The 24,834-nt window shown below is 44.9% G+C and overlaps 2 protein-coding genes across 3 annotated transcripts in view; one reads left to right on the top strand and one right to left on the bottom strand.

Annotated features, from left to right (window-relative positions):
* Positions 1–3,366: 3,366 nt before the first annotated feature.
* On the bottom strand, positions 3,367–14,646 carry CHCHD4 (coiled-coil-helix-coiled-coil-helix domain containing 4). 2 transcript variants are annotated; one of them, XM_048491943.1, is made up of 3 exons: positions 14,236–14,646; positions 9,661–9,759; positions 3,367–4,470 (listed from the first exon to the last, which is right to left on the bottom strand). In XM_048491943.1, the coding sequence occupies exons 1-3, from the start codon at positions 14,255–14,257 to the stop codon at positions 4,181–4,183; spliced, it is 411 nt and encodes a 136-aa protein (XP_048347900.1). In that variant the 5' UTR covers positions 14,258–14,646; the 3' UTR covers positions 3,367–4,180. The 2 variants fall into 2 exon arrangements, with proteins under 2 accessions (XP_048347900.1, XP_048347899.1); XM_048491942.1 differs by lacking the exon at positions 14,236–14,646 and adding an exon at positions 11,920–12,079.
* A 153-nt stretch (positions 14,647–14,799) lies between these two features.
* The window catches only part of TMEM43 (transmembrane protein 43), a 28,219-nt gene continuing 18,184 nt past the window's right edge, over positions 14,800–24,834 (top strand). The window contains exon 1 of the mRNA XM_048491941.1: positions 14,800–14,988. Coding sequence (XP_048347898.1) covers positions 14,977–14,988 — 12 coding nt within the window. The 5' untranslated portion in view covers positions 14,800–14,976. The remainder of the gene's footprint in view (positions 14,989–24,834) is intronic.

Genomic DNA, 24,834 nt, shown 5'->3' with positions numbered 1-24,834 from the left:
TAGAAAAGAACTGACAGACACACAGAAGAACATAAGAACAAGCCAGCTGGATCAGACCAGAGTCCATGTAGTCCAGCTCTCTGCTACTTGCAGTGGCCCACCAAGTGCCATTGGGAGCTCACATGCAGGATGTAAAAGCAATGGCCTTCTGTGGCTGTTGCTCCCGAGCACCTGGTCTGTTAAGGCATTTGCAATCTCAGATCAAAGAGGATCAAGATTGGTAGCCATAAATCGACTTCTCCATAAATCTATCCAAGCCCCTTTTAAAGCTATCCAGGTTAGTGGCCATCACACAGTCACCAGTGCAGTTCTATTTATTGCTATCAACTAACAAAGTGCTTCGCCAGACCACAGGTGTTTTCAGGCACACCTCACTCTGCTGTCTGAGCTATCTATATACATTTGTGGTACCAATCAAGTGCCTTCACCTTATCAGGTTTGCACACGGTACATGCTGTGCACTCGGTACTAATCTGCACACGGCACCTGTTAGAAGGAGGGTCCAGCTGTCATTTAGATTTTGCTCATCTAAACATTTACACATGTTCTGACATCATATCTTGGTGCTCCTGTAATATTTAAAGGTTGGGAGCAGCATACCAGATAAACCCACAGGAAAACAGCTCCCATTACATAGCTGTAACATACAAAGATGCCTGTTAGTACCCACATTTTGCGAATATTGCATATAATAAACCCTCACTATGAAGGCAACAAGACAAAAAGGGGAATTACTATTACACAAAGGGGGAAATATCCCAAGAGTATCAACTGATCCACTTTCCCTTTTCAGAGATCCTTCACACAATAAGTTGTCCTCAGTAGCTTACAAGTGGAAGTTCAGGCAAAACCCATTCTTAACAAGTGGCCTCTTGTTTTTGATACAAGCACCTGAGACACCATCCACATGGGTCACCTGCTTAGGCACCAATGTTTACCACTTTAGCACCTCAGACACCTGTTTCATGACCATTCTGTTCCACAGACTGAAAAGGCTTCTCAAACTGTTAGGTAAGTATTTACTCTCAAAATGGTCACTATTCATCCCAAAAGTGACTTGCTAATAGACAGCTGGTTGTTCAGACCCAGTTGCATAATGAAAAGCTAACTGAAGCTATCATATAGCACTTGAAAAAAAGGCCTGGAAGAAGGAAAACATTAGACCTGCTTTCAACTGTATGTTGTAGCTTTATGTCCTTGTGCAGCCAACTGAGGAGCTGAGCGCTGACACATTATTGGCAGCTGAAGTTCATTAGTAACATTGTAAAAATACATTTATTTTAAGGCTCACCAGTGAACACCAAGGTGAAGTGGTTATGTTAGATGTCAGGACAATAGGTGTTGATTCAGCTCGACTTCAAAGCATGCAAGAATCAAGTGTCAAATTAAAAAAAGAAAAAACACAATGCCTTTAATATATAAATCTATGCAAACCCAACATGACAGTTTTTAAATGTCCCACACCTCCCAGGACTGAGTAGGTTTCCAAAATGCCCTCCCACTCCAACCTAGTCAATATTAAGATTAACCAAGTCCTCCAACTGGTGTGGGTTTAGACAGGAACATATGGGTTGCTATGTAGGCAGGAACATAACTAGTTCCCACATTTGATTTCTGGCAGCCAGTAAGTAAGGTTGGAACTTGCAAGTAGGGTCAGCTTCCAACTACAGATTGTTGTTGAATTTTGATTGCTCCTAAGAACAGGGACAAAAAGCAACATGGGCCTATAAAACTAGACCTCTGGGTGACCTTGAATTGTGTGAATCTTGGCCATTCTGGTAAAACAAGAACGATTACTTCAAGTCAAGGTTTGTAACACACTTCACACATTAAAAGTACTGATTAGCACTTTAAACATGACAGGAGAGTTAGCAACTATTTACCCTTTTTCTTAAAAGAACTCAGTAGAGAAGCACTTGATTGACTCACAAGAGCAAAGTTCAGGAGCACTGTTTCTACAACACAAACTTAAGCGTAACTACGTTACAAAACTTCTTAAAAAAGGAGAAAAACATATGAAGGATGGGATCATCTGCAGCACATAAACATTATGTTTACGGGGGGAGGGGGGGATAATAAGTCTCTTTTCCAGATCCCCATAGTCCTCTGAAACTTTGAAACAGATTTCAGGGAATAGAATAGGGTCTTCTTTCAGCATCCCATACTGACTGTTGCCTAGCTACAATACATGAGTGAATCAGCATGGTGTAGTGGTTAAGGGAAACCCAGGTTCAAATCCCCACTTGCGCCATGGAAGCTTGTTGGGTGACCTTGGCCCTGTCACACACTCTAAGCCCTCACCCTGGTTGGTGTGCAGATAGCAAACCTCCAAAGAATACCAGGGTCATGACACAGAGGCAGGCAATGGCAAGCAGCCTCAAGAAAGCCAAACTTTCTCCAGAATATTGGACACTTCACTTGTTTTCCAGGGGGCATTTTGCTGCAGATGGTCTACACTCCCAAAGTGGCTGAACTGCCATGCCCAGAAAGGGAACCTCTGTCAGAGCATAAACACGAAAGTGAAATGCATGACAAGTTCCTGAAGCAGGAAAGAGAAATTAGTCATGGAGTAGAATGCACCAAAAGTGTTTCTAGAAGGGTGCAAATCGTGCTAAAAATGGCAGCCCCAAAACTTCCCATAAAGAAAAAAAGTCTGAAGAAGATACAAGAAGACATGGTTTATTGTAGGGACTAGCTACAGGGACAGGATGTAGTCAATTATCTTGTCCAAAACCATAGCCGCCACTGGCACAGTGAGGGAGGCGTGGAGGGAGGGCTGCAGCCCCAGGCACCACTTCTCACAGTCGCATGGGGGCCCGAGAGAGCTTGGGGGTGGTGCTATAACATGGCCACAGAGAGCTCGGAAGTGGAGCCAACAGTATAAAGATAGAACCAGTCAGGCCAGCAGCTCAGTTTGATTCTGGTCAGTGAGGCTTAAGTTGAGCTTTAAATTGCAGGCTCAAAGCTGGACCCCGGCAAGTGGAGGCCAGCATCGAACGGGACCACACCGACCCTGAAGTCTACCCCGTTGGCCAGCATTTAACTGAGCCCCTGTCCTGAACATGTGGAGTTCAGGGGTAAGGCACAGCTGTGGGGGGCATCAAGGTTGAGCCCTGGGAGCCATTTTACACAGCTACTGCCAGCCACACATATAGATCTCAGCTCTACAAGTTTCTGAAGGGTAAAAACAAGCACGTTGTAATGCGATGGCCAGTGGGGATTGCCATTTTTCCTAGGGGCAAACAGGGTGTGTTGGGGGAGGGAGGGGACGACAGTATTTTTAACTGAAGAGATTTAACTATGGTATCATTGCATACCATCGTCCACCATTAATAAGAGGACACAAATACTTCTGTACAAGATAGAAAGATTTTACTTTTTTTAATGTCTACTCAGTCACAGTAATCACAGTGTTTACTCAGGCTGTTACTCCAGGTAACATTATAATTTTCCTATCAAGGGCATATATTTTATCCGCCTATCTGAAGATGGAACAGACTAGAAGGAACCCCACAAACCAGGAACATTAATATTTTCTTGTCAATTCAGTTACATCAGGAGCTGATTAACACAGATTATTTTTTAAAAATAGCAAAAATCTGGCTTTCCCCCCATCCCAACACTATCTTTCTATTACCAGGAATCAGTAGTTTATGCAAACTGCATACATCACTGAAGCACCGATTGTTCCACTGAAAACTTCACCTCTGCTCTGCACTGTATGACTCTGGTGCTGTTAAGAAAGGGTTTTATACTGATTTTAGTATAGAGCACACACAAAACAGTTAATGATCGAAATTTAATGAAATCAAACATTCACCCTACATTCATAACAACAGATTCTCTCCTAACCCTCCTGTAGATTGTCTCGACTAATCTTGTACAAGAAAAGCTGCAAGATGAGCATGACTGGAGTAGAAAACAAGAGTTAAATCAGTGGCTTCACAATGGGTAGGCATGCTTGACCTCTCTACAGCATTTACTCAGTAAGACCAATGGCTGAGTTTTGTCCTCCATTTCACAAGGCAGTGTGCAGAACGGAGATGAAGAGGCATTCCTTAAAGAATCAGGAGGGAAGTGGGGTGAGAAAGGAAGAGCAGAGGGGAAGAGAAGGCGGTGTGTTTAAGTTCATGTGTCTTTTTGAATATGGAGGGGAGACCGCAGCCCCCCTGCAGCTTCATTAGCTAGATCCCTCCTCCACTTTAGCTACAGAAGGAGTAGTTTTTAAATCTTTGTTCTGCTTTTCTTCTTCTTCGTCATCATCTTCCTCTTGAGGGTAGAGATCCGGGTACTTCTGCATGCATTCCTGCATTGCACGAAACTGGTCCACACAATCTGACCCCTTTATATCTTCCTTGCTATAATGGAAGCAGGAAAAGGCTGACTTGAATTGTTCCCCACAAGGGCCACTAGCCATTCCACCGAGACAAGGACAATTCCAGTTGATATCTCCATTGGGCAATATCAAACCTAAGGAGGGGACAGAAAAGCTGATGAATTAACAGCAGATAACAGGGATTTTAAAAGTGGTCAATACATTTATCCCGTCTGCATGACTGAACTAACATTCAGTAAATTCCACATGATGCAGGACCAGGTCACTCGAAGTCTTGTACTAAATGACCTATCCATTTTACAACCGTTCTAATCAATTGACATGCTGCTTGTACTTCTCTCTGACACTACAAGCAAGTTAGGCTGGTGTTGACTAAACTGAACAGCAAATAGGAGCTACATATGGAAAACAAACAAGTAGACAAATCTGAGACTGGAAAATTGGAAACAGATGAGACCAGACTTCTGTGCAGACCTGTGGGGATAGGGTCTTGCTTCATAAAATGAAAAACTGAAGTAGATACCAACAAGGAAGAAAACAGCAGCTTGACATTTATTAACTCATTTATTAAACATTTAAAAGTACATCTCAGTCATTTCCCTAAACAAGGTCTCATTGCAAGATGGTTACGTAGCTCTCTGGGGGCATGTCTTGTTTAATTTTTTTGGAAAACAAATTCCATTAACCCATTCATAATGTCATGTTTTTTCCATGTAGAAGATATTATCATAGATGCTTAGTTTTGTAGTTCTCACAACTGTGTCTGCAGAGATAACATGCCTCTTCTTCACATCAAAAATGTTATAAAATAAACATACAGAGTTGAGAAAAAGACTAATCTCATTGTTACTTTGTGAATCTATGTACACAGAATCTACTCGTTAAGTTTTAAGTGCTACATTTCAAGAACTTCAATGAATAGAAGACTGTTTGGAGTGGAACAGATCTGCATAAGGAACTAAGTGAAAGGACACAGGGGTAAGCGGTAAAAAAGAAAGTGAAACTTTTTGAGCAGAATACTCCCCACGTGCTGAGATCTATGTCTGTATAGTCTGAGATTTATCATATTATTCTGTCCCTGGAAAAGAAAATCTATAAAGGCAGCACAAACAAGATATCTGGTTTAGGAATATTTTAATGAAGTTACTCTACCTCTGGGTAAAGCACACATGCATGCAAAATACAAGATCTACAGAAAAACCAAGACAGTCCACAGAGGGCAGATCTACCCAATGATTCTCAATGGGCACTAAAGCAGTCTTCTGAGTGACTAAGATCCTTGCATGTGTGCATAGCTACCAATACAGCTCCTTTGAAATAAAAAAACAAAAAGGAAAACTATATATTGCTAGAATGAGCTGAGAACAACTATATAGTTTTCGAGCTGAAAAGGTGCCCAGGATGGAAGCCTGCAGATCAAATGTCCTGAGGCAACCCTGTAGCAAATGGAGGCAGGAAGAATCCCTTCAGCAGCACACAAAATGTCAGGCACAAGCGGAGAGCGAAACTGACCAGAGAGCTAAACAGTTGGGCAGGAAAAAGCCTCTTTCCTCCTCTGAGGCCTGTGCTGTCTGGAAAACAAATGAGAGGCAGCTTTTTAAAGACATCCCCAGGACATCTTATTTTGGGAGTGCAGAGTAAAATTAAGAAAGTCCCGTCTTTTTAAGACATCCCCCAGATATCTTTTTTTGTGCTGTGAGGAATGAACCAATGCCTAGTGAAATCAAATATACCCTGGTTGCAAAAATAATCCAGCTGTTGATAAGAGGAGATCTTCCAAGGGCTTTCTGGCTGTAACTTGTGGTTTCACAGGACCCTTTGCTGCTTGCAAAGTAAGAAATATTTTATAAACACCTGAAACAGCACCCCGACTATGGAAGAACAAGCAGAACTGTTAGTTTCCATTGGCGGGCTCTTACAGTAATTGGCTGCCACTGATTATATCCATTCTAAAACAAGTCCATAAACTGGATCAAATGCTGAAGGCAAGGATGAACTTCAAATAATGCTGACCAAGTGTGCAAGTGCTGCCCCCTAGAGATGAAAGCCAAATGCAGATTTCAAACTTCATTTTTGTAATAAAAGAAATCCATCATCCAAATTAAAACTATTCATTGAAGTTGGATCACACGAATCTACTGCTAAACATTAAGGGTCACACATCACAAAAACAATTTTATAAAGAACATTGCTGTAACTTCCAACAGGAACAGCCTCTCCTGACGTCTCTAGCTGATTTCAGCATCGCCAGATTCTAACATCTCAGCTCATTCTAGTCCTAATTGAAGCAGGCTGTATATCTGGCACAAAAACCACAAACCAAATATCATACAGCTCTGCCAAAACAAGCCTCCCCATAAATCAACCAACATTGTCTGAGCTTCTTCAAAGGCAAGAGGGTGATGATCCCTGTTGAGCAAGGCAGCCAAAACAAGGGAGAGGACACAACCAACCTTTGTCTCCAAGTTTAACAAAGGTACTCATGAGACTTAATTTGTGGTGAGTCAGGAAGATGTGGACATCCACAACTACTCACATAACATAGGAAGCTGCCTTACAGTGTTGATCCACCTTACCTTGCCATGCTGGGGATAATTAGGAAAGGAATTGAGAATAAAACTGCAAAGATTGTCATGCCCTTATATCAAGCAGTGGTGCGACTGCACTTGGAGTACTGTGTCCAGTTCTGGTCGCCACATCTCAAAAAGGATATAGAAGAGAGAGAAAAAGTGCAGAGAAGGGCAACGAGGATGATTGAAGGATTGGAGCACCTTCCTTATGACGAGAGGCTGCGGCGTTTGGGACTCTTTAGTTTGGAGAGGAGGCGGCTGAGGGGGGATATGATTGAAGTCTATAAAATTATGCATGGGGTAGGAAATGTTGACAGAGAGAAATTTTTCTCTCTTTCCCACAATACTAAAACCAGGGGGCATCCATTGAAAATGCTGGGGGTAAGAATTATGACAAATAAAAGGAAACATGGTGTTTGGAATATGCTGCCATAGGAGGTGGTGATTGCCACTAACCTGGATAGCTTTAAAAGGGGCTTGGACAGATTTATGGAGGAGAAGTCGATGAACGGCTACCAATCTTGATCTTCCTTGATCTGAGATTGCAAATGCCCTAGCAGACCAGGTGCTCTGGAGAAGCAGCAGAAGCAGGCCATTGCTTTCACATCCTGCTTGTGAGCTCCCAAAGACATCTGGTGGGCCACTGCGAGTAGCAGAGTGCTGGACTAGATGGACTTTGATCTGATCCAGCAAGCTCTTTCTTATGTTCTTATGTTTATACCAAGTGACAGTGACTTATTAAGGCAGTGGTTCTCAACCTTCCTAATGCTGCGACCCTTTAATACAGTTCCTCATGTTGTGGTGATGCCCAACCCTAACATTTATCCATTTTACAGATGGAGAACACTGATGCAGAGTCTTAGGCGACGCCTGTGAAAGGGTTGTTCGACCCCAAAGGAGTCGTGGCCCACAGGTTGAGAACCACTGTATTAAGGCCTTCAACATATCCTCCCAGCCCTGCCCACAGCCCTTTGAACTGACATGAACCTGGCCCTTCTGCATCCAAAGTATGTGCTATGGCCCCTACTTTTGTCAGTCATGACTAGGAGGCACTCAAGTTTTTGCCATGAATAAGGAATAGGAAAAGGAGACTGGAGGCCTTAATACAGTGTCACAGGCTATGAGGTACATTGTGGCTACAGCCACAATAAATACATACTAAATGCTGACTTCTAAGGGCATTCACAATAAAGGCATCCTAGTAACTGTCTACAAAGGGGACCCAACATTTTCAGGAGCATCACCAGAAACAAAAGAGAGGGAATCTAGCAAACAAAAAGACAAAACTGTAAGTGTAAGATGTAGCTACAGTAAGTTAAGAATTCTCAAAGGCAGCTATTCTTTAAAGAAAAAGATTATTCCCATGGCAATACACATTCATGTTCTTTAAGCTGCACAGCAGAAAGGGTACATGATTTCATAAATCAAATTAGCCATATCCTTTTGCCTCATCAGTTGGAAGAGAATGGCAAAAGTATTCATGCTTTTCTTGACATGTCTTAGCTAAATGGTTCCTGGTTAATACAAACTTCCACTCTCTCCTCTCAAAGCCAAAATGAGTTTGCAACATTCTATGACTTATTACATCGGGTCCAAAACTTCAGTCACGATTGCTTATCCTGGATTATACCGATAAGCAAATTAATAACTGAACATCTTTTAGAGAAGTTCGATTCAGTACTCACAATTTTTGGAGGCCATTTTAAGGTTACATTTCTGTTCTCTCTCACATGCAAGAAGAATGTACATCTTGGGCTCACTCATGTAACGATTATCACTACTCTCAGCAAGTACACCAAAAAAGGGCATAATCACCTTGGCTCCAGCCATTGTCCAGGAACCCACAAGTGCTGGGATACTACTAACTCCACCTCTCCAAACATAACACACAGCCACAAAATTCCTGTGCACTGAAGAGGCAAACAGAAGAACAACCTGACCGCAGTCAGCTACTTTAAAATACAAGCACATATGAAAAACTGTGAGCTGACCTCATCATTAAGATCAAAGGGCAACAGGTGTTCCAGAAGGGCTAATGGAAAAGTTGGAAAAATTGCATTTTAGAAAGTGTGTGTCTTTCCCCCTACTTTTTTTTAATGCTATATAAACTACTTGGGAGTCTTAGGGAAGTACTGGGATTTAAACTGAGCAAAACAACTATTGATCATGTCTTAGCTCAAATTTGATAGGGTGAGCACACAACATGGCAAATTAACCATCAAAATAGCCAGCAGACAGACAAACTTAATTGATTCTGAGTTTACTTATAACTTAGCCCTTGTCAAGGCTGCCACATCACCTCCGAATGGCCTAAAACCTGCATTCCTGTGGGGTGGACTGTACTCTGTGAACAGAGTTTCTGCTATGAGTGAGTACAACAGGTGAGCTGCTAGATATCACCTGTCAACCAATTACAAATTGAAAGGCTAGTCAAGTGTTTTTTGCTTCTGCAGATTTTTGCCACATTTCAGAAAGAAGCCCTTGCCTAGGTAACCAAATAGTATCAGTAAGTGGCAAGGAAGGGACACAAGTGCCGTTTGTGAGTTTTGAAGGTATATTTAAGTCATCAGCTTCCCTGGGTTCATTTATTTCGATCAGACCACAGGGGCACGTAACCAACATAGTAATAAATCTGAATTAAAATAAAAAACATCTACATAGTTTCCATCCAGAATCCTTTGACATCACCAAGGCAGGAAACCAAATGATCACTCAGATATTTCCATAAGTCTGTCGGTCTCATATATTACAGACCTTGATCCTCATAAGGGTCATTGGGATCATCTGCTACCAGTTCAGCACTGCTTGGTGTCTCATGGTCCTCTTTGGTCACAAATATTATTCTGTCCTTTCCTGAAATGATAAAAAGCAAAGTTCAGAAGAGTATTCGGTTCAGATTGGGAAAAACAAAGAAAAGGCTGTTCAAAGCTGTTTTCCAGCACAAGCCTTTGAACTTGTTCAGGGCTTGACAAGAAAGAATCTGTTTTTGGATGGAGAAGTCCAATCAGAGCTTTGTATTGGCCTGGGCATAATGTTTAGTGAATGTGAACTGAAAAGCCTCCACAAATTAAAGACAAATGTCCTCTTTTCCAGACCTTTGATCAAGAATTGCAAGGAAAGACAGAAAGCGAAAATTGAGGCTAGGCAGATGACTGTCCACAGATGCATGAAAAGATGGTATGAAGGAGTCAAGAGATCAATTAATCTCATTAATTGACAAAGAGTGGAGGGGAACAGTAATGAGCTGGAGATGGCAACAAGGTAATTGAACTTCTATTGTGAGTCAATTTGCTTTGATTTTGCAGTTAGGAGTCAGAAGTGCCAAAGATGGTCACATGAAACAGCTACCCTGGGATGACCTTGCAAATGAGACTGTCCCAGAACAGATGCCACTGTGTATCCCCAGCATACTGAAAATATGCCTCAGCATTCTGGAGGAAATATTCCCAAAAGTACTGCCTAACCTAAAACAACCCATTATAGACCACAAGATTCTGAATATTAAGCAGCTTCCAAGTTTTCACCTCAACCATTTCATAGGAACTGTACGACAACCAATTAACTTTATTTTGATCTAATCCCCCACCAAACAGCTAAAAGAAAAACAAGAGTGTGATAAAGCTTTTTCCAAGTTAAGCAAGCCTTTTTTCAAGTTAAGCAAGTTAAGTATAGCCTTAGACACAGATAATATTCAGTTTCACTTTTATTCATTAAGCTACCAGCAAAGATGCAGCTCAATTTATGTTAAGTATTTAAAATACTTAAAAGTTCCTTTTCCCAACATTTGTGTTTGCAACAGTTCTACAGGGTAAGCTGAGGAAAGACCGAGTAAACTCTATCTACACATTCTTATCTCACCTTCCCTCCAAGTAGCTCACAGTGGTATACATAATTCTTTCCCCATACACTGTACTCACAACAACTAGAGAGAGGGGAGAGAGAGAGAGAGAGAGAGAGAGAGAGAGAGAGAGAGATCTCACCCCCTTCATGGCTGGGTGAAGAATGCTAGAACCCAGGGCTCTCAGATTCTAGCCAGACACTCCAGCCATTACACTACACTGAGTCTCAATCAAGTGTGATCTTGTTATTGCTGACTGACTCCACCACTGTTAGTTTATAAAACAGGTTCAAGAAATTAAAGGATATGATCTGTTTCAAGCAGCAAAAGGGGTGCAACCTGTTCTGCAAAAAGCATTTTTGTTTGAGTGGATCAGCATAGATCACAGGACCTATCATGAAATGGCCAGCCATTACATTTGTTTTCTAAAGCTTACATTTTTTTTGCCTTGTAAATAAAAACAAGAGTAGACTTTTCACAAACATAGATTAAAATTTGATAGAGCCTTCAGGGAACAGAAAGAGAACTGCTCGGGGTTGGGACCAGATCCTGCTGGCTACACGTCCATCAGCATTGCACAGCCCAACGAATACCACTTGCCAAACTTATTGTTCACATAAGTTCAGAGAAAGGAAACGAGTTCACTGTTAGCACTAGGAATTCCTGGCTTTCAAATCACTTGACCTATTAATTCACTTCTTAAAAATAAAGCAAGGGCAAAGCAAATTCAGTCAAGTGTCTTAACAACAACAAAGTTAGTGCATGTGTGAAAGCAGGTGCTTCTTGATGACGTAACTTAACTACAAAGTAAAAATTAAATCAGATTTGCTGGTTTTAAAATGAATGCTGCATAATTTGTAAAATCCCATGCCTCAAGCAACCAATCAAAAAAATTAATGCATTAATGTAAGCCTGCAACAGTGCAACCCTAAACAGAGCTGCACCATCCTAATTCCAGTGAAGTCAACAGGCTTTGAAGGGTGTACTCTACTCAGGGCTGTATTTTAAGTGACTTGAATTTAGCCTTACATTATAGTTCTTGGCACTTACTTAAAACAGCTTTACAGAAAACCCTGACATTTTATTACTAGGCCATAATTACCACCCTATGTTCACTTGATGTTACAGACTTTGTTCTCAACAGAACCATAAGCATCATCTATTAAAATACGCACCTTGTAATTCATGCTTCCATGTGAAGGATCTCATCTGACCCATTGAGCATTACACAGTGATCCGTTAAGCACTGCACAGTTTGACAGCCATTGCTAATAAATGCTACCAGTTCATTCACTCTGTTTTGGGAGGGTGGAGAAGAGGAAGGGTTAAACCTGCCCTCTCTTTTGAATGACAGCTACTGATAAAGAATCCAGCATCCTATTAGATAAATCAGAAAAACACAGCATATCCAAGGGATGATTGCTAGTGAGAATTGTTTCTGCATGGGTTCGGGCCTTCTTGGCATCCATTCCAGTTTTTTGGAATGGTCTTCCCAAGGATATGAGAAAACCCCAAAGTTGCAAAAAGTTCTCTCAAGCAAAGTTTTTCAGATATGCTTTGGTTTACTTACAAGAGGACATCACTTAGTATAGCTGGTGATGCCTTCTTCTTTTGATTTACACTATATTTCTGTAGACAGACTTTAGCAAGCTTTGAAGGTAAAGGTAGTCCCCTGTGCAAGCATTGGGTCATTACTGACCCATGGCGTAACATCACATCAGAACATTTACTAGGCAGATTTTGTTCATGTTTGCCACTGCCTACGCTGGGTACTCAATTTACTGATCTCTGGAGTCATCTACCTGTAACCAACTTTCATCATGATCAAACCCACTCAGTGAGCAGAACTTTGATAACAGCACTGAAGCTCATCACTCTGTGCCACAGAGCTCCTTTGGCAGGCTTCAATGCACTATATTTTAAATAACTAAATAATAAAATTAGCTATGGACATAAGACTCCCAAGTTCAGACTTTCAGTAAAATGTGTTAGGCACATGTCAGCAGGCTAACAGAGACTGCCCGCTGCATATTACCGTGTTTTCCCGAAAATAATATAGTGTCTTATATTAATTTTTGCTCCCAAAAGATGCACTATGTCTTATTTTCAGGGGATGTCTTATTTTTCTGTGTTCTGTTCGTCGGGCATGCTTCCAAACAAAAACTTTGCTACGTCTTACTTTCCGGGAATGTCTTATATTTCGCACTTCAGCAAAACCTCTACTATGTCTTATTTTTCGGGGATGTCTTATATTTGGGGAAACAGGGTAGTTCAAGTGCCACAAGTCTAAATTACTTTACAGGATTATAGTAGAAATAAAATGCAGTAACAATGCTGTATAACACACTATCTGACTAATGCCCTTATAACAGAATTGTAATATACAGTGGGCTCTTACTGACTTAGTTAACGGAATCAGAAGCTGAGAACATAACCCAACCACCACTAGAAAATAAATTCCCATTTGGCTAAGTCTTGGTGCCATTGACACTGTGCAAGAATTTCTTAAATTCAGACTGGCTTATGAATGCCAGAATAGGCGAATTATTTTAAAACCCCCGATTCATTTCACAGATTTTTAGGGAATACAACTTATGAGCAAAACAACACATAATATATGTCCTCCTCATAAAAACAGAAGAAATATGTTATGATCAGGGGTGGAACAAAAGTAGTTTTCCCATGATACAATCAGCTGATATAACATGTGTTATTTATCTACTAAATAAGGAACATTGAAGGTCTATGCTAGCCACTGAGACTTTGAAAAACTGAATTACTATGGTGCCTTACTAACTTCACCTGAGTATTTCCCCTCTCAAAAAACAGGGCTTTAACAGAGCTACTGATGTGTGAGGGTAACATGATTTTCGACTGACCCCAACTCTGAAATAAGATAAAACGATACTAAGGACATAAAACATATACGTGCACACAAACTCAATTCATTAACAGAGGCAGTATTTATCACAGGAAATACCATTAATGCTAGCAAAGGTCGAAGGCAGCAGGAAAAAGGAAAGACCCAACAGGAGATGACTTGACTCTGTAAAGGAAGTTACAGTTTGCAAGACCTGAGCAAGGCTGGTAATAAGAGGACGTTTTGGAGGACATGGATTCACAGAGTCGGCCATGAGTCGGAAGCGACTGGACGGCGCTTAACATACATCTATATGGAATACGGTTTCTTGCTCTTAAAAGACAAGCAGGAGGGTTTTATTTGGACAGGGATAAAAAAAATGACTGTTGCAGCAGACTGAAATATTTTGCACCGACTGCTCCATTTCAGGAAACCTCATCGTTTCCACATTCCTTCCACGACCCTTTCCAGGCAGCTCCTGGAGGCTTGCGAGCTTCCAACCAGAGCCGGGTCTCTCAGGCAGGGCCGCCACCGCAGCCTCTGCCTGCAGCAAGACCAAGTTTTGCTCCCGGCTCGCCTGCTTCGTCTTCATCCTCCTCCTCCCTCCGCCCTTCTGCGCGTTCCCCGGTACCTTCTTGCCTGCAGTAGGACATAGCTGAGAGCGCGTTGCTCCCTCCACCACGCCGAGTGGCCCTCACAGCGACCCGTCCGTTCTTCCCCGCTCAAGCGCTGGCGCCAGAATGGAGCGCACGTTTTCTGTTTCCAGCCTCCCTCGCGGCGACCTCTAACCCTAATGGCACGGGAAGGACCTCAAGGAAAGGCCCGGAGCGCCGGCTCAGCGCCTTTGCTCTACCTCACACACATATAAACGCACATACAAATGGGATCACAGCCATGCAGGCGGCAGTCCCTTCCTGAATTATCACGGGGACTTTAGAAAATGCAACGACAACACGAGACCGCTTAATCCGTTATTCATAAAAGAACTACATATCCCACAATGTTTTGCGGGTAGTGAATTTCCCGACATGCTTTTGTGACATAACTCCGGGTCCTCTTTTGACGTGAATCAATGATATTCCCAGCAATGCTTTGCGAGAGGCAGCGTCGGCCGCCCGGTTTGCTTGACTACATTTCCCAGCATGCCCCAAGCCAGCTCTCCGCCAACATTTCTGTGTATGAGCAAAAGGGGCGGAGCCTCATGCTTGGCAGCTATGGGGCGGGGTCCGCCCTGGGAGTGTCGAATTAACCCCTGCGCTGAGTGAAGGTCTGGCAAAGAGTTTGCATTCCTCTTTTCAGGTCTGTTGCAGCCACCCTTTTGCTTTTGAGACCAGAAACCTCATCTGAGAAGTTGGAGACTCCGAAACTCCCAATGTCTCGAAATGTAAGCGTGGGTTACTTTTTGTGGGATGTGAGGGGGAGTCCTGCTGCATTGCAAGTTTCCATCGCAGCCCGCGAAAGTTTGTGCAAGAATTGAAGCTTGCTCGACTTCATGATGCCACAGGCACGGTGTTTTTGCAACGACAGACTAGCATCTCCTACTCGGGAAGTCTTTATTTAAAAGCTACTTTCCCCTCCTCGAGTCCCTTTTGAGGAAGAAGCGGGGAGGACTATAGGAGTTGCTGTTGTGGCATGCGGAGGCTACACTACCCCACTTGCACAAATATGCAGACTCTCACACAGTTAAACGGGCTGAAACTGTGTGTGAGTCTGCATATTTGTGCAAGTGGAGTAGGACCGGTGAGACCTGGTGCGAGTGCAGTCACCAATAAAATTTAAGGATAACAACCTGACAAGGTTGTTATCAGAATAAAAATGGAAGTGATTACCATATACACTACCCTGAGCTTTGGAGAACCAAGGTGAAAACGTATATATTTTTTAAAAAATTATGGTAATCTGAGGCTGTATGGGACTAGCTAGTTTATAAATGCAAGCAGCTGCAGCAGGTATGTGAAAGGAAACTGAGGAGATGGCAAGCATCACTCTGTATAATAGAGATGAATCCTTCAAAATCAATTCATTTTATGCTGTTAGTGAACTATTGGCTGGGAAGGATTTTCTGCAACCAAGTAGTGTGTGCAAGTTGGTTGTGTGTGTGTGAATGTCTGTTTGCTTCGTTGCTGTGTTTAGCACATCATTCATTTTGGAAAGAGAATCTGCTTATCTGTGTTTTGTATCAGCATGCTTTCACGTATGATGTATAAACGATGCATTTTTCTTTCCTCTCTAAACCCTGACCTGGATAGTCCAGCATAGCCTGATCTCATCAGATCTCAGGAGCTCAGCAGGGGCAACCCTGGCAAGTGTTTGGATGGGAGTCCACCCAGGAATAACAGGGTCATGATACAGAGGCAGGCAGGCAGGCAGTGGCAAACCACCTCTGTTAGTCTCGCCTTGAAAATCTTATTGGGATGGCCATACGTGACTTGACAGGAACAAAAAAAGAAAAAGAAGAAGAAAAGAGGGCACAGGGCAAATATGTGGCCTACCTTGGCTGCAGGATACATTTAGTGTGAAAGGAACTGGACTTCTCCTTTCTCTCCTGTGTTAGCAGAATTTGCACTTGTGTCAAAACAAATATTGTGAGAAGAAACCTAATGGCAGTTCAGTGCTTTGTTGCCTTTACCATCCTTCTTACTTAAATACTTCTTGAGGCTAGGTTCAGTGAGTAATGTAGAAAGATCACTATAGTTTACATCCCAAAAACATTTGCCTCAGAAGCAGAACAGTTTGGGGTGGAGAGGCCTCTTTCTACATGCATTTGGCAGAAAAGGCTAGACTAAATTGCCAATACCCTTATCTTACCATATATAATGTCCTAAGTGGTGACCAATGTAAAGGATTCAATGGTGTTGATGGTGAAATAACCTTGAGTGCATTCCACAGCCCGGGCGATGGGCCAGATGCATCGGCGGAGACTTTATCTTTGCGCGGGAGATGAAGACTCCGTTCCCATGGGAAGCAGGAAGGGGGGATGGGGTGAATGGTGTTATAACCTGTGCTTCTGGCGGGAAGTGCCATTCCTGCCACTGCGTGTATTTGACCTTTCTAAGATGTCTTAATAAATGGACTTTTACTCCCAAAAGCCTTTTATTTCTGCTTCTATGGAATTCCTTACATTGTGGCAGGAATCCTAATTCATCTATATTCCTGTGCAGTGGACCTCTTGTCTTGCGATGGAGAGGTTGAATGTTACTGCGGAAGGTGCGGTAGCCCCCAAAGAGGGCTCCGACCTTTCCCTTCTGGATCTGGAGGAACCGGCAGGAGAACGGGCCTCGCTGGTGGCTCTTTCCCGCCCCTGCGTATCAGCACGAAGTCTTCCTTTACTCCGTTGGAACGTAGGGACGTGATCATCGACCATGGGGACTTCCATGAGTCGTTTGGGGCGCTGTCTATGGATCCAGCGCCTGTGGATCGGACTTCTGTGCGTTCTAGTGTGGATTACAAGCCTCAGATGCAACCTGTCATGGAGGAGACGGGCTTGACCACCTTTCATGCGGCAACCCAGGAATCCATTGAACGATTCCTGGACTCGTATTTTGGTGATGCTCCCAAGGAACCACCGTGGGACAGCACTCGGGCCCGTCCAAAGGACACCGACTAAACCTGGAATTGGGAGGGGTATCCGCATCGCCTCCCCAATCGGACCCCCCTAATCCCGGCCAGCGAATCGCGACCTGAGGTGCCTCGGGAGCCACCGGTGGCTACGGTGTCTCCGATGTCTCGCTTCCAGACGACGAAGAGTCCGAAGAAAGCCTGCATTCCCAGCCGGACCGGTTTCCTCTCCCATCGAGAGAGGACTGGGATGAGGAAGTGGGGCGACTGCAAGATGCCCAAGCGGCATGGAACCGTGAACGCCAGCTATGGGAGGAGGAACGGGCACAGCTGCAGCAAGAGCGCCAAAACCTGCAGAGGGACCGGTTCGAACAGCAACGTAAAGAAGTCCAGCTCGAGTTGGACCGTGCCAAAGACGCCAGCTCCAACGACATTAATATGCCCAGAATCTGTCAGTCCATGATAAAGTCCTGGAACATTCCAGAATGGATTTACACCGGCAACGACAAAGCGTTCAGGCTCTGCGCGACGCAAAGCGAAGCTCACTGGAAGCCCTTAAACGGGACGAACTGGCTAAATTGGAACCAGAAAGCTGCTTTGCATGCGCACCAGGATGCATTGACTCGCAAGGAGAGGGAGCTGGCTGGCGCTGGAGAGGGAACTAAGGAGGCAGCAGACCAGGAAGCCCCAAGTTGGAGTCTATGCTGTTACTGATCAGGCCGGGTGCCAGGGGGCCACGCACCTGGGTCCTGCCACCCAAACGCCAGCGGCACCGCCAGCGCCCCCCCTTCCCGCCCCCCCCCGTACAACAGCTGCCTGCCCAACCTGCTCAACCCGCCGCAACCACCTCCCCAGCAGGCGCCAAGAGCCGTCGAACGGGGCTACTACCGGCCCCCGATACCAGCCCGCTTTGATGGGACCGCTTCCAAACTTCCCTACTTCATCTTGCAACTCAATGCCCACTTGGAAGACTATGATGATTTATACCGGTCTGAGCGAAAAATACGGGACATCGGCTCAGTCCTGGATGGGGCAGCAGCCGACTGGTTCGTGACTCTTTTGGATTTGCAGGATGAGGACTCTCGCACAGTGCCCGCATTCCTCCAAGCCTTAAGAGAGCGCTTTCAAGATCCAGGAGCCGAGAATGAAGCTATCCGCACCATCAAAACCATCCAGCAAGGCAACCGCCCGCTTGCAGAATTTGCCCGCGGAATTTCGGCGGCGGTTGCTCGACTTCCTCCTGAGTGGCCTGAACGCATGAAATGCGAATACTTCTCGGATGCTGTGGACGGCAAGCTACGTGGAACGGTGTTTTTAATGCGGGGTCCTCGTGCTATTGCAGATTGGATCCAGTTGGGGTCCCAAGTGGCGTCTCGCTTGGAATACGCGCCAAGGAGGCCGCCCACGCCCAAAAACCACTACTGTGTCCACAAAGTCAAGCCCAGCCGCCCCTACCGAAACCACCTCTGAACGCCGTCGCCGACTGGGATTTGGTCTTTACTGCGGAGGGCCAGGTCATCTAGCCGCCAACTGTCCCAAGAAACAAAACCAACCGCCCAGCTCCGCTTACTCCGTCTGCCAAACCACCACGGAGGTCAGGGCCGCCTGGCACAGGGTCGTCTCAGGCGGTTGCCGAAAGCGACCCAGAGGAGGGGGAAGCAGCTGTTTGCCTTTCTTCAGCCCCCAGGGACATGGGTCCGACTCCTGACGCGGTGAGTGAAGGCAGCGCTCCCATTACTGTTCAAGCATTTCTGGCCAACCCCGCTAAACACACTCGCATTATAGCCTCGGCCCTTGTGGATTCCGGCTGCTCCCACTGCTTAATGCGGCCCCAGGTGGCAGAGGAGCTAGGTCTGGACCGAATTCCCCTGGCTAAGCCCATACCATTCACCCAAATGGACGGCAGCCCTCGGGAACCAGAAGGACCGCCCAGTACAAAACACAGCCGGTTCTCCTCCGTTCGCGCGCCGACCATTGGGAGAAAATTAGTTTTATTTTGGCGCCAGTGGCCAAACACTCCATAGTTTTGGGCATGCCTTGGTTATTGTTACATGAACCAAAGTTCATTTGGAAAGAACGGATCCTAGAATTCACTGACCCTCCCTGCGGTGAACACATGAATTGGGGAGAAAACCCAACGTCTCCTGACACACACCCCTCCCTGGCTTCCTCAGTGATTGCTCCCGATTCTAGTGGCATCCCACCTGCATATCATGATCTAGTCAGAGTTTTTCAGGAGCAGGAATGCGATCAGTTGCCACCCCACAGAGACACTGACTGTAAAATTGTCATACAACCAGGGGCACAACTACCCAAAGGTAGAATCTACCGCATGAGTCCCAATGAGGAGAAGGAACTTCGTGCCTTCTTGGACAAGAACCTTGCTCGCGGGTTCATAATGGGCGGGCTACCAAACACACACACTCTGCTTCCGTTTTGTTTGTCAAAAAGAAAGACGCGTCTTTCCCGCTTTGCACAGATCATCGATGTCTCAATGCGGTCTCCCCTGTCCAATAAATATCCTTTGCCTTCTTTGATCAAGGACCTTTTAGATGCACTCGGCAAAGGACGTTTTTACTAAATTGGACTTGAGAGAAGCTTACTACAGAGTCAGAATTGCTGAAGGCTATGAACACCTGACTGCGTTTAACACAAAGTTTGGACAGTTTGAATATTTAATAATGCCATTCGGGTTAAGTGGGGGCCCCGGAGCTTTTATGGCCCTTATCAACGAAGTTCTCCATGATTTACTGTACAAGGGAGTTGTTGTATACTTAGATGACGTTTTAATTTACTCACAAACCATAGAAGAGCATGAAATATTGGTTCGAGAGGTATTGAAACGCTTGCTTGACAACTCTCTCTTTGCCAAACTCTCCAAATGCTGTTTTCATCAGACCTCCATTGACTATTTGGTTACCGGATCTCACCGAGGGCTTAGAAATGGATCCTGTTAAAATTGACGCAGTCCTCCAATGGCCTGCTCCCACCAACCGCAAAGAACTCCAGTCGTTTCTTGGTTTTGCTAATTTCTATCGTGACTTTATACCCCCCACCCGCTGAACTGACTCTCCCTCTCACAGACCTCTTACGCACTAAGGGTAAAGATCCACTGTCCGCCAAGCCCGGGGCCCCCCTTTCCTGGTCTGAGGAATGTCAAACAGCCTTTCAACTATTAAAATTCATGCGTTTACCTCGAACCTATCCTAAAGCACCCTCCCCCAGATCTCCCGTTTGTGGTTCACGTGGATGCCTCGGACAAAGCACTTGGGGCAGCCCTGTTGCAGAAAAATAAAGATGGTAGGCTGGTTCCGTGTGCTTATTTGTCTCAAAAGTTCTCTGGTGCCGAACTCAACTGGACTGTGGGAGACAAAGAGACTGCGGCCATCAAAGTAGCACTCTCCACTTGGCGCCACTGGCTGGAGGGGGCTAAGCACCCCTTTCAAGTTTGGTCGGATCATAAAAACCTGGCAGCTCTTTCCACCCCTCAAGATGTCCGCAAAACAACTTCGTTGGGGGCCGATTTCTTTTCTCGTTTCTCTTTTACAGTCCATTTTTTCCCTGGGAAAACCAACAAACTGGTTGACGCCGGGCCTCGCGCCTACCGAGGTGGAGCTGCCTTACGAGACATTCCACGCACTGTTCTTTCCCCCTCCCAGTTGGGGTTGGCTGTCACCCGATCTCAAACGCCCACTTCTCCTCCACCCCCCATCCCCAGTCTCGTCTCTCCTTTCCTGCGGGAACTGGAGGAGGCGGCGGCTGCACGAGCCTCCAGCGGCGGAAGGAGACTCCCAATTGCGTTTGGAGAATGGAGTTTGGCGGAGGGGAATGTTGGTACGTGGCTCCCCCCCTCCGCAAGCAGGTTCTTGAAGCTTGCCACGATGCCCGCTCGGCTGGACATTTTGGCTTTTTTGAAAACTCTGCATTTAGCCCGCCGGCAGTTCTGGTGGCGCGCAATGCGCAAAGACATTGAGGCATACATTAAAGGCTGCTCGGTTTGTGCAGAAGCCAAAACCATCCCGGGAAAGCCCCATGGACTATTGAAACCTCTCCCGGTAGCCTCCCGCCCTTGGGAAGTCATCTCCATGGATTTTATTACAGATTTGCCCGAAAAGTCATGGCAACACGGTTTTATGGGTGGTGGTAGACTTATTCTCTAAGCAAGCCCATTTTATTCCATGTGCTTCCATCCCTCCGCTCCCAAGTTGGCACGGCTGTTTATTCAACATGTTTACCGCCTCCATTCCGCCCGTTAAGGTGGTCTCCGACCACGGCCCCCAATTCATCCTCAAAGTTCTGGAAAGCGTTTTTGGGGTTGTTGGGGGCCGCTTCGGCCGCCGCCGCTCTCTACCACGCCTTCAAAGTGACGGGCGAGACGGAGAGAACGAACAGAACCCTAGGAGCAGTATTTACGTTATTACACCAACCACCACCAAGACAATTGGTGCGAGCTTATTCCGTTCGCGGAGTACGCCTACAACAATGCGGTTCATAGTAGTACAAAGAAAACCCCCTTTGAAATTGTGTCTGGTCGCTTCCTTCCCGCCGTTGCCACAACTACCCGCGAGAAAGCAGCTTTGGACCCCCCAGAATTTCAACAATGGATTTCATCCCTAGCCGAGGGATGGAAGTCGGTCCAGACCGCTTTACAACAAGCAAAGGACTCCTAAAAACTGCAAGCGGATAAACACCGCCGGATTTTCCTCTCATGCAGGGCTCCTGGGTGTACTTATCTACAAAAAATCTCAGAGACGTGCATAAATATTCCAAACTTGGCAAGAGATTTGTGGGACCTTTTCAGATTACTAAAGTGATTAATGATGTCACTGCCCGCTTAGATTTGCCTAACGCGCTTAGTAGCATTCATCCTGGCTTCCATTCTCGGGTGCTCGAGGAGGCGCCCGCTTCCGAGGCCTGGCGCGAGCCGCCGGAGGGGCCCCCACCGACTATTAGGGATGGCCACAAGCACTACGAAGGGGACGCTATGCTGAACTCGCCCTTTAATAGCAAACGCTTGCAAGATTTAGTTTACTGAGTGGGATATTGCTCTGGGTATCATCAATGGGTTTATTCTGAAAATATTGAAGCCCCCACCCTTATTTCTGCTTTCCACCGCGCCTTTCCGCATAAACCTGGGGGGGGAGGGGTCTTCTTTAGGGGAGGCAGAGTGTAAAGGATTCAATGGTGTTGATGGTGAAATAACCTTGAGTGCATTCCACAGCCCGGGCGATGGGCCAGATGCATCGGCGGAGACTTTATCTTTGCGCGGGAGATGAAGACTCCGTTCCCATGGGAAGCAGGAAGGGGGGATGGGGTGAATGGTGTTATAACCTGTGCTTCTGGCGGGAAGTGCCATTCCTGCCACTGCGTGTACTTGAGCTTTCTAAGATGTCTTAATAAATGGACTTTTACTCCCAAAAGCCTTTTATTTCTGCTTCTATGGAATTCCTTACAACCAATCACTCCTTTCTGACGACAAGTCCAGCCCGGCAGCCATTATGACGTCCACCCAGCCCACCAGCCTGGGTGCTGAGTTGCAGCCCTTTCCGTCAGGCCTGCTTCCACTCTCCCCATCTGCGACAACCCTCCTGCCCCCCCATCCCCACAAATGACCCTGCCCCCCCCCCACCAGTGGCAGCACCGAATAGCAGCAGAGCATGCGGTCACCAGCATATGTGAGAGAACGCTGCCAGCCTGGACAACCCCTGCACCCTTTCCCCCACTGCTGGAAAGGTGCTTATTTGTGGGGGTGGGCAGGCAGTGGCAATGGCTGTCAAGTGAGAGGGTTAGTTGCTGAGCAGGCAGGCCTGGGGGGAGGGGGGGCGGATGCAGGAAAGCCTGTTGTAAGGGGAAAGGCTCCCCCCCTTTCCTAGAGCCCATTTAATTTCCATGAGAAATTGACTTTGCCATTCGTTTAACATATACCCAGTGCAGTCCTAAAGAGAATTACATCTTTCAGTGTAACTCCATTAAGGATTGCAGTGTCAGTCTATCTTAACCCAGATTTTAAACGTATTACAAGATTAGTGCCAAAATATTCTCTCTTGTTATGCTTTTGAAATGACACATGTATGTGGGCCTAGACATAGCTTCTTTACTCCAGGGCCATGTTGCCCAGGGAAATAATCAATGCTGTTGGCCCCACAGCCTGTCGCCATGGGCAACTATACAAAATATTTTGAGTAGACACACCCTTTGATTTGCTCAAGTGGGAACAATGGATTGACAATCTGTCCCTTTTCTATTCTTTTTCTTAAGATAACTTTGTAGTTATCTTGTTTATCTCTGTATACAAATATATTTTGAGAAGACGCTCTTGTTAGCGATGTGGTGGGGGTGTTGTTGAATGTGCAGATTGACTGGTCTGTACTTCTTATATCTTATTTTACATATTTAAAAAGTGCTACTTTTTAAATTCTTGGACCTCTTTCTGCAGAATCAGGAGATAACCTGACTTTGGGTAGTAGTTCTGCAGTGGAACAATGGGGGAAGGAATGTACACTGTGTATGTAAGAAAGTGGGCAATTTTTTTAATTACTTAAATTTGTTAAAAAGCAAGAAGATAACAATGACTAGGGGAAAACTCAAATGTTCTGTAGTTAAATAAGGTAAAAAATAATATATATGTATATATACACACAAATATAGAGACAAAAATATAACGTTAGTGGCAGGTCTACATATATGGAAGGCTTGGACCAATGAGGGAGTTTTGTCTTTGCTGGTATCTAAATATGGCCTTGTGGCATTAAGTGTCTTAGAATTCCCTTCCCTCCTGGAAACTCTAAATGAATTGATATAAAAAAAACAAAAGCTAAAATATTTGTCTGTAAATATTTGATGTTATATGCCTGGTCTCAAGAATGAATGGAACAAAGAGGTAGATCGTCTTATTTTGCCAAAACAATGAAATATGACCTTGATATTTATACCTGCTCTCTCCATAGATCTTAAGTTTCAACTTATTCAGTGAAAAATTATGTTAAGTCTATACTGGACACCACAGCAACTCTTTAGCAAAGGATTGAGTAAAGTATCTATGTGTGGTGTTGTAATTCATAGGGCTCAGCTGTTAAACATATGCTTTGGGCATGTCCAGTTTGATTTTTCTGGGAAGAAGTTATTACTTATATTAATTTTGCACTGGAATGTTCATTGATTTTTGAGGATACTAAAGTACTTTTGAACCATCGGCACATCTCTTGGAGGCTAACTGATGGTCAACAAAAATGGACCCTCTGTGTCCTTACTACAGCTAAAAGACTCATACTACAACACTGCAAATATAAAAATCTATCTCTGGTAAATCAGTGGAGTGAGGACTGTGTGTGTGTGTGCATGCGTGTGCGCGCATCTGTGTAAAGTGCCATCAAGCCACAGCCAACTTATGGTGACCTCAGCAAGGGGCTTTCAAGGCAAGTGAGGAGCAGAGGTAGTTTGTCATTACCTTCCTTTGCAGAGTCTTTCTTGGTGGACTTCCTTCCAAGTGCCGACCCTGCTTACCTTCTGAGATTTGAAAAGGCTAGGCTATATACCATGTCACCTTCCCTCTATTGAGGACCTGAGAACTTATACATATTTTTAACATACGGCTTATAGATGACAATTGCACGTAGACTTATTTTTAGATATTTGGAAATGCTTTATAGAAACTTATGTGTAAATCTGACAT

This window comes from Sphaerodactylus townsendi, linkage group LG03 (genome assembly GCF_021028975.2).
Source record: "Sphaerodactylus townsendi isolate TG3544 linkage group LG03, MPM_Stown_v2.3, whole genome shotgun sequence".
Taxonomy (NCBI): Eukaryota; Metazoa; Chordata; class Lepidosauria; order Squamata; family Sphaerodactylidae; genus Sphaerodactylus; species Sphaerodactylus townsendi.
The sequence above is the reverse complement of the archived record's forward strand: the minus strand, read 5'-3'. Positions and strand labels throughout refer to the sequence as shown.

Coding starts and splice junctions, on each gene's coding strand:
- CHCHD4 (XM_048491942.1), bottom strand. CDS start 11,962: ATGGGTCAGATGAGATCCTTCACATGGAAGCATGAATTACAAG. Junction 9,760..11,919: donor ATGGAAGCATGAATTACAAG/GTGCGTATTTTA, acceptor TTATCATTTCAG/GAAAGGACAGAATAATATTT. Junction 4,471..9,660: donor TGACCCTTATGAGGATCAAG/GTCTGTAATATA, acceptor TCCCCTCCTTAG/GTTTGATATTGCCCAATGGA.